Below are 8405 nucleotides of genomic sequence, written 5' to 3' on the forward strand. Positions count from 1 at the left end.
CCCCCCCCAGGTCCCCTGGGAAGGACCTGGAGCAGGGAGATGCAGACTGCCCGTCACAGCCTTCTGGATACCCTTTCCTCGGAGAGAGGCTCTGTCCTGGGGTGGGGTAGCCCCATGGGACTCCTCTGGGTCCCAGGAGGGCTGCCCCCAGGCACCGCAGATCCGCCCAGGGTGCATCATCTCATCCTGCACCACCCTGCTCCGACCACACGGGGGCAGCACTTAGCCAGTTCTCTACCCAGAAGCCGGGGAATTCTGTGCGCGGCCCTTGCTCTGCTCCCCACCGCTGCAGGGCGCCCCATCTCACTGATAGGAAAGGCCAAAGTCCTTAGCTCGCCAAGAAGGCCCTCCCTGACCGGCCCTCCTCTGACCCCACCACCTACCCTCTTTCCTTCAGCCCCGCTGACCAACTCCAGTCCCTTGAATGTGCGGGCCCCCGGTCGGCCTCAGAGCCGAGGGGCAGGGGGCTCCTGCCTGGGGACCTCTTCTCCCAGCTCTCTGCTTGGCTAGCTTGCTCTGCCCCTCTGAAATCTTTTGCTCAAATACCACCCTGTGTGTTCCTCCCTAGGCCTCTGGGACCCCAAGCCCTGGCTGCCCTTGGGTCTCTCTAGCGGCCCCTTCTCCAGCTCAGGGAGCTTGCAGTGCTGTGTGCCCTGGGGTGGGAGGTCAGCCCTGGCTGCCCAGCCCCCCTCCCCACAGCCACCCAGCGCCCGGTGGCGGAGCCTTTCTTAGCCTCTTCCCTTGCCCATGTTTGAGGCCCCACCTGCCTTGAGCCCACACCCACGTTCGGTAAGACTGCTTCCTGCAGAGGGCTGAGGTGCCGAAGACCCGGCCACCCGGTACATTTTCTAGATATTTGTGTAATTTTTTAAAGCAGGATTTTAGGTTTTCTTACCACGCTTTAGAGCGAATCTTTGCTTCAGGTCTTGAACTAGGTCCTTGGGGCTGCTGTGACAAACCTGGTGACTTAAAACATACCATTTACCTTCTCACGGTGCTGGAGGCCAGAAGCCCAAAATCAGTTTCCCTGGGCCGGAATCGCGGGGCCAAGGGCCACACTCCCACTAACGGCTCCGGGGGGAAGCCTTCTTACCTCTGCTACCTCCTGGCGGCAGCCAGCACCCCTGACTTGTCGCTGCATCACCCCAGTCTCTGGCCCCCTGGCCACACTGCCTTCTCCTCCTCTTGGTGAAACCTCCCTCTGCCTCTGGGATGGCATTCGGATAACCCAGGAAAACCCCCCCATCTCAAGACCCTTACCCACAACTACAAAAATCCCTTTTCCACACAAGCTGACATGGACGGGTCATCGTTGTGCCTGCCTTGTTCTTCCTGGAAACGTGCCTAGGCCCCAAGCACTGTGTCTGGAGGAGCTGATATCTAAGGGGTCCTCGGAGCTGGGGACTGCACGCTCACATCTCCGGACACGGTCCTCCGCTAGAGTCTGGGTGCACAGCGGTCTCACCATCACCATCAGAGTTCATATAGCAAAGGGGTGGCCCCTCTCCAAACCTGCACCCGCCCAGTGGCCTAGGGGCATTTCCGCACTTCCCAGCTGCAGGGGTCAGTGTGATCCCTCCCTCCCTCACCGCACCCCCTGCACTCGGAGCCCCTGGCCCAGTGTCCATCAGCTCTGCCCTGAGGGACTCAGCAGCCCTCTGCTATTCTCCCTGCCCCCCAGCCTCCACCCCTGTAGCCCTCAGTGGTCTCTCCTCAAGACACTCGACATGGGCTTTATACACGGAAATCAGTTGTACCACCCCCCACCCCACCCCTGCGTACGCCCTCCTGCAGGTCCCCACTCTGCATTCCTTCATCCACGGTATTTACCCAGTGTGTCTGTGCCAGGCAGCGTTCGAGCACTGAAGGTCCAGTGGCAAGTAAAACAGACATAAAGGCCTGCCCTATGGACCTCTGGGGGGAATGGGCAATGAACACGATAAATAAATGTATTAGTCACCTACTGCCGAATGTTACCCCCCAGTTTAGCGGCTTAGAACAACAAGCATGTGTCATCCCCGCAGTTTCTGAGGATCAGGAACCTGGGCCTGGGTGTTCTGGGGCCTCTGGCACAAGATTGCTCAGGAGGCCGCAGTCAAGCCACCAGGCAGGGCCGCGTGCTCCTCCGAAGGCTCCGCTGGGGGGTCTGCATGCCAGCCCCCTCACTAGCCCTTGCCAGGCCTTGGTCCTTTGCCACATGGGTGTGCGCCCAGGGCTGCCACACGTGGTCATGGTGAGCAATTCGAGGAGAAGGAAGGGCCAGCCCGTCCCTTATGCAGCGTTCTCCTGCTGGAAGCAGCCCACACGCAGGGGAGGGATGTGGAAACGCTTGAACACAGGAGGCGGGATGGCTGGGGCCGTCTTAGAGGCTGCTGCCACAGTGAGGAGACCAGAATGTACTTTATGTAGTGACGAGTCTGGAAAACAAGCACATAAAACAGGAGAGAGGACATGAGATGTCGGGCGGGCTGTTGACCTTTAATGTAAGGGGACTAGGGAAGGCCTCACTGAGAAGGTGACCTTTGACAGAGGACCTGAAGGAAGCATGTGAGTCTGGGGGCGATGGGCGTGCCAGGCCAGGGCCCTGTGGCAGGAGCCTGGGGTTGTCAATCAGGGGAAGGTCAGGGAGGGGCCAGGCTCAGGTGCAGGCACGCTGGGGACACATCAGCATAGCCTGAAAACCCACCAGCCGCCCTCCCTATGGCCGCCCTGGGGTCACCCTGGCCCTCTTGCAAAGCCTTGAGCAGAACTGTGCTGTGCCCACCGTGGGCTTTCCTCCATGGCCGCTCCCTCTGCGTGGGATCCCGTATCCCGGTGCGCAAGGCCCCCCTCTTGCCCGGGTCACAGCTTAAACGGCTGCCTGAGAGTTTCTCGTCTCCTGTTTGTTATTCGTACATCCCATTAGCTCTCAGGGCTCCAGGAGACCAGGGGCCTCGTCTGGGGGTGAAGGTGTGCTCCGGGCCTAGGACCGCAGGAGGCAAGAAACAGGTGCTGGGCGAATACCGTGGGACGAATTGCCATACTTCATTCACTTCTGTATTCCGACCTGTTACAGTTAGGCGTTAGGAACCTCTGTACATCTGAGGACAACGTGGGCAATACGTCGGGCGAGAGCCGGTGTGGAAGGCGGGAGGAGGCCGCTGGACAGCGGGGAACCCCGGACTCGGCGGGTGGCGGGCGCGCAGCTGCGGGGCAGGCGGCAGAGGCCCCCACGCGGGCGTGGGGACAGCACTGGGGACCGGCTCGCCGGAGGTCCCCGCCCCGCCCCGCGCTTTAAGCCCGGTCCACCGAGCCCCGCCAGCCCCGCGCGGGCCCAGGGTCCTCCCAGCCGCGACAGGACCGTCAGCCCCGCCCCGCGCAGGCCCCGTGGGCACCTCTCCGGGCTGGCTCCGCCCCCGGCTCCCGGGCCTTGCTCCGGCGCAGGCGCCCTAGGCCTGCGCCGCGCTCGCCGGCTCGGTGGTCCCCCGCGCGCGGTGCTGCCATGGTGCCGCCGCCGCTGTCGCCGCCTCTCTGCACGCTGCCGCCGGGTCCCGGGCCCCCGCGCTTCGTGTGCTATTGCGAGGGGGAGGGCAGCGAGGACAGAGGCCCCGGCGACTTCAACCTCTAGTGAGTGGCGAGGGGCGCGGGGCGCTGGGGGCGCGGACACTTCCGCGGGCGGTCGGGTCTGACAGCCGCTCCCCCCACAGCGTGACGGACGCCGCGGAGCTTTGGAGCACCTGCTTCACGGCGGACAGCCTGGCGGCCCTCGTGGGTAGCGGGGCTCCTGGGCGGGCCTGGAAGCCCCCAGCACCCCTTATCTGCAGTGCGGACCACCTATGAGATCGAGGGGGGCGGTCTGGGATTCCCCCCGGGGGGGGGGAGGGGGTCTGGACACCCTTCCCCTAGCTTTGCGGCTGTAGTCCTAAGATTGGCCCGGCGTCGGGGGCGGCTGTGGGTCAGGCAGCTTTGGGGGTGATTCCAGGGTCTTGGGCAGCTGGTGACCAGCCCCTGTGCCCTGTAGAAAGCCCGTTTTGGCCTGAGTACGGCTGAGGATATCACGCCCCGGTTCAGGTGAGCCCCTGAGCAGGGAGGAAAGGTGGGTGTGGAGCAAAGGGATCTGGACACAGCACTCAGCATCCCTCCTTTCCTAGGGCAGCCTGCGAGCAGCAAGCTGTGACTTTCACCCTGCAGGAGGACAGAGCATCCCTAACCCTTTCAGGGGGGGCCTCGGCACTGGATTTTGACCTCCACAAGGTGCCAGCCCCAGAGGCAGCCTCCAGGTTGCAGGCACTGACCCTGAGACTGGCAGACCAAGTGTGCACCTTGAAGAGGCAGCTGGAAGGTGGGGTGGGGAGGGCGTGCCCCGAATCTTCACTAGGGCCCCCTGCTCGTGCCTTCACTCTCAGCTTTCTTCCCCAGCTGTGCAAGTGACAGGTGCCAGCCCCAGAAAGAACCCTTGTCTGGTGGGGCCCCAGCTCTTCTTACCAGGTAAGGCCTGTCACCTATGACTTTGGTTGGGGCTGTGCCACTCATCTTCCCCAGGACCAGACTCAGACTCCAGAGAGAGGATGCATGTGGAGAGGGGGTTGTGGCCCTGGAATTGCACCGGACCCAGGAACCCCCCTCCTATCCTGTTTCTTTCAGACCCGGATCCTCAGAGAGGCGGCCCTGGACTCGGGACCAGGAGGCGGTGTCCAGGAGAGTCCCTCATCAACCCGGGCTTCAAGAGGTACTCACCCACCTGTCCCCCGCTCCTGTGCCCAGGGTCAAGCCCTGGACCGCTGCTGCCCACCCCCCCGCTCCATCACACCGCAGTGTCACTTTCCCTTCTCTCCCAGTAAGAAGCCAGCCGGTGGTGTAGACTTTGAGAGCCCCTGAAGATGCAGCAGAGTGAGCCTGCCAGGACTCTGCCTGTGAGGTGGGGACAGCCTCTGAGACCCCACAATCTCCACCGGCCCATCCTGCTGCGGGGTGGGAACACCTGCTCCTCAAACCGCTTCTCCGTCAAATAAATGCTTCCTCAGAGGGAGGAGCCAGCCACGCTCCGGCTTCTGGGGGTTGGCGGGGGGACAGGGATCACGGATCCCCTGCGCCCGTGATCTGGCACCGGGCTAGAGTTCGTAGGCTCCCTGGGGGGAGGAGGCCCCACGCTCTCCGGGCTCACACAGCTGCCCCTGCCTGGTTCGCACAGGAGCCGAGGGCCAGGCAGGCAGGGCAGGGCTCCTCAAGGCTGGAGCTCGGTCCCCACTGCTCCAGGCACACACTTCACTCTCCCAGACCCACCCCGCAGGGCTCAGCCACTGGTATCCCACACTGCATACACACTGGGTCCTGTGCAAATCGGAGGGTGGCCTGCTCCCTGGGGCAGGGCTGAGGAACGTGGGCTGGCCCCACCCACTGGCCCGGAGCCCCTGGGTGCCCAGGTTGGGCTCGGCTCCCCACCCTCCTTGGCCATCCTGCTGCCCCACCCTGGGCTGACTGGTTTGGGAGCCCAATCCAGTCCCCTGCAGAACCACCCAGTGGTTTCTCTGCCCCTGTCGTTCTGGGCTATCATGTGGAGCTGTGCTTTCCGTGGTGGGGGCTTGGGGGTGGCAGAAATCGAGGGCCATCTGGTTGCTCCGAGATCAGGACAGGCTCACTGGGCAAAGGTGCCTTTATGGGTCTGTACAGAGTGGGCAGGGGGTGGTGTAGACGGTGGAGGAGGGGCTAGCGGGGGCGCACGACCGTCCGGTAGGCCGCTAGGATCTCGGCACTGGATGGACACGTGTACTTGAACTCCTTCACCTGCAGCGCGCTGTCCAAGTAGCGGCGGACGCCACACAGCTCTGCTGGGATGGGCGCTTGGCGGAAGTGTGTGCACACCGTCTGCGGGCGAGGGGCGCGACGCGGTCAGGCCTTGGGGAGCGCGCGCCCCCAGCCCCGCGCCCCGCCAGCGGCACTCACGTCCACGACGTGCAGCTTGGGCAGCAGGCTGCAGTCAGCCAGCGTGAGCTGGTCGCCGTCCAGGAAGCGGCGGCGAGACTCACGGAGCTGCGGTTCCCGCGCCAGCTCGTGCTCCAGGGGCGCTCGCAGGTAGCTGTCCAGCCTGGTGAGGGCGCGCAGCAGCAGCTGGTACAGGGCTGGGGGAGGCGGTGGGGGGTGCAGTGAGGCCTGGGCCTGGGCCAACTCCCCCCACCCTCGCCGTGGCTTCGGACTCTCCTCACCATCGTCCTGCGTGGGCACCGGGTTCTTGATGAATGCGGAGAACCTGTGAAAGACGTCGTTGCCCGCGGTGCTGGACTCCCTGTAGCGGGGCGCCAGGCTGGGGAATCTACAGGGAATTAGGAATCTCTGGTCAGACCCTTGTGCCGCGCCCCCTCCCCTGCGGGACCCTCAGCGATCTTCCTGGGCTCCTCCCTGCCGCCCCGTATTCGCCCCTCCCACCAGGCCCACGCCCTCACTCAGGGGGCCCCAGCGTCTCCTCCAGAAACTCCTCGATCTGCAGTGTGTCCGTTTTGGCGTCGCCATCATAGAGAAGGATGGGCAGCTGAGAGCCAGGAGCAAAGTCCTTCAGCACATCCAGGGACCTGTGGGCACCAGGCAGGTGGAAGGGCCGCTGGTCAGAAGGGCCAGAGACCAGGGAGCGGCTCCCCTGGGGGCAGGGGGCTCACCTGCGAGTGTCCACCGTGGTGAGGGTGAAGGGCACGCCCTTGAAGAGCAGGAGCATGAAGAGCCGCTGACAAGAAGGGCAGTGTCCCACGCTCTCGCCGTCCTCGCTCGCCTGGGGTGGGTGGAGTAGAGGGTGCCGGGCAGAGAACAGACCTAAGAATTCTGCCAAAGGGCCCCTGCCTCCCACTGCCAAGAGTCTGGAATGATCCAAGGCCCCAGCTTGGTTGGGCACGGCCTGGACAAGTGGTGGGTGAGAGCCCTTGACTGGGTCCCTGGGAGGCGGGGAAGGGCCTTCCCATCTCCCAGGGACACGGGGGCAGGGCCCAAGCTCTGGGGCCTGGCCCCTAGACCCTTATCTTCAGCACCTGGGCAGAGGCCAGGCTCCTGGTCTCCAGGCCCTACAGGCTGGTCACAAGGGTGGGATGGGCCAAGTGAGCTGTTTTCTGAGTGATTCACCTGCCAAACTGGACTCTGGCTGGCAGCTACTCACTGTCCCACGCCCGACAGTGGGGAGGAAGCCGGGGTTTGGCAGCCCCTGCCCGGGGACCAACGGATCTGGGCAGTGATGTGAGCATCAGGCGATCACCTGGCCCAGCACCCCTCTCCTGCTGCACTGACCTCAAGCTCCACTTGGGCCCTGGCCACCAGCTGCCTGATGGGCACCTCCCCACCAAGGGGCTTTTTCTCCAGGAGGGTTGGGCTGGGTCCCGGAGCCACGGCTGGGAGTCAGCACCCCCACACCCTTGGGGACAGCTCACTGGGCCCTCCCCCAGTCCTGGTCCCTCTTTCCTCAGCCTCCGTAGGGCTGCCTGAGCCCCCCGCCAGGGAGAGGGCACAGATGCGGCTTTGGAGACCCACTGCCTGGCCCAGAAAGCAGAGCCCCCCAGCGCGCACTCGTCCTGGGGGCTGCCCTCCCAGCCCAGTGGCACCTTGACAAACAGCTGGAGCTTGGCACTCTCTGCCATGGCGAGGAGCGGCGGCGGCGGCAAGGCGAGGCAGGGGCGCAGGCCTGGAGAGCCTTTTAAGACTCCGGGGTGCCCCGCCCTCCCCAGCCCAGGACCGCCCTGACGAGTCACCCAGGCAGGCACTCACGCAGGCAGGCGGTTGAGGCTCCGTGTCCAAGCATGAGGTTGTGACCGTGAGAGTACTGAGTGCCCAGGGCTGGCAGTGCTGGGGACCCCAGCGCCTGAAGGGGGTGTGTGGGATGGAGGCAGAGACCAACGGAGTCGGAGGCAGGGAGAGGAGGGTGCCAGTCTGGGAAGAGGACAGCTCTGGATCAGAATGACTCCTGCCATGAACCCCACAGCCCTCCCTGCAGTGAACACCTGTTGTCTGTCAGGGTCCCCTCCCAGAAAGCTGGGGAGTGGGTAGGAGAAATGAACAGCCTGACCCCAGCCTCAGTTTCCCAATCTGCCTCCCCACCCCCACCCCGGGAAGGGACGCCCCTCCCACCACTGAGTTCGGTCAGGCAGAGCCCCACCCCCCGGCCGGGCCACATTCCTGGAGTGCTGCGGGCCGGCTCGGGTGTCCGTGGTCAGTCGACCCCACACTCCTGCCCTCCCGATGGCGTTCCGGGCAGGCTTTTCCCCTTCTTAGCCTTTCAAAAGAAGCACGGGGAGAAGGCTTAGAAGCCTCAACCTCCTGACCGATGGGTCTGCCGCCCCCGCCGTTGGCTGGAAGGAACCGACGAGGGGACGTTGTGTGCACACACCCCCAGCCTGCTCCGCCCCTGCCAGCGCCTCCTCCGCCCCGCGCCCGCAACCCCTGGGGTGGGGGGG

The 8405-nt window shown here is 64.6% G+C and overlaps 2 protein-coding genes across 5 annotated transcripts; one reads left to right on the forward strand and one right to left on the reverse strand.

Moving 5' to 3' along the window:
* The first annotated feature begins 3394 nt into the window (after window positions 1-3394).
* On the forward strand, window positions 3395-5008 carry PAXX (PAXX non-homologous end joining factor). Of its 3 annotated transcripts, none has more exons than XM_040631420.1 (7): window positions 3395-3606; window positions 3687-3747; window positions 4001-4050; window positions 4131-4321; window positions 4399-4467; window positions 4624-4708; window positions 4822-5008. In XM_040631420.1, the coding sequence occupies exons 1-7, from the start codon at window positions 3482-3484 to the stop codon at window positions 4838-4840; spliced, it is 600 nt and encodes a 199-aa protein (XP_040487354.1). In that variant the 5' UTR covers window positions 3395-3481; the 3' UTR covers window positions 4841-5008. The 3 variants fall into 3 exon arrangements, with proteins under 3 accessions (XP_040487354.1, XP_040487355.1, XP_040487353.1); XM_040631419.1 differs by having other exon boundaries at window positions 3398-3606; window positions 4818-5008; XM_040631421.1 differs by lacking the exon at window positions 4001-4050 and having other exon boundaries at window positions 4171-4321; window positions 4818-5008.
* A 612-nt stretch (window positions 5009-5620) lies between these two features.
* Window positions 5621-7946, reverse strand: LOC103675301 (chloride intracellular channel protein 3). Of its 2 annotated transcripts, none has more exons than XM_040632237.1 (6): window positions 7720-7946; window positions 6630-6739; window positions 6420-6545; window positions 6183-6289; window positions 5923-6098; window positions 5621-5844 (listed from the first exon to the last, which is right to left on the reverse strand). In XM_040632237.1, the coding sequence occupies exons 2-6, from the start codon at window positions 6683-6685 to the stop codon at window positions 5686-5688; spliced, it is 624 nt and encodes a 207-aa protein (XP_040488171.1). In that variant the 5' UTR covers window positions 6686-6739; window positions 7720-7946; the 3' UTR covers window positions 5621-5685. The 2 variants fall into 2 exon arrangements, with proteins under 2 accessions (XP_040488171.1, XP_040488170.1); XM_040632236.1 differs by lacking the exon at window positions 7720-7946 and adding an exon at window positions 7557-7703.
* Window positions 7947-8405: the final 459 nt, after the last annotated feature.

Source organism: Ursus maritimus, unplaced genomic scaffold (genome assembly GCF_017311325.1).
Source record: "Ursus maritimus isolate PB19 unplaced genomic scaffold, ASM1731132v1 scaffold_17, whole genome shotgun sequence".
Lineage (NCBI taxonomy): Eukaryota > Metazoa > Chordata > Mammalia > Carnivora > Ursidae > Ursus > Ursus maritimus.

What these genes read in the sequence shown, in the direction of transcription:
- PAXX (XM_040631419.1), top strand. Translation starts at nt 3,482, where the DNA reads ATGGTGCCGCCGCCGCTGTCGCCGCCTCTCTGCACGCTGCCGCCGGGT. An exon ending in CGGACAGCCTGGCGGCCCTC is followed by an intron (nt 3,748 to 4,000) that starts GTGGGTAGCGGG and finishes TGTGCCCTGTAG; the next exon opens with AAAGCCCGTTTTGGCCTGAG. An exon ending in ATCAACCCGGGCTTCAAGAG is followed by an intron (nt 4,709 to 4,817) that starts GTACTCACCCAC and finishes CTTCTCTCCCAG; the next exon opens with TAAGAAGCCAGCCGGTGGTG.
- LOC103675301 (XM_040632236.1), bottom strand. Translation starts at nt 7,592, where the DNA reads ATGGCAGAGAGTGCCAAGCTCCAGCTGTTTGTCAAG. An exon ending in AGCTCCAGCTGTTTGTCAAG is followed by an intron (nt 6,740 to 7,556) that starts GTGCCACTGGGC and finishes CACCCACCCCAG; the next exon opens with GCGAGCGAGGACGGCGAGAG. An exon ending in ACCACGGTGGACACTCGCAG is followed by an intron (nt 6,546 to 6,629) that starts GTGAGCCCCCTG and finishes TGGTGCCCACAG; the next exon opens with GTCCCTGGATGTGCTGAAGG.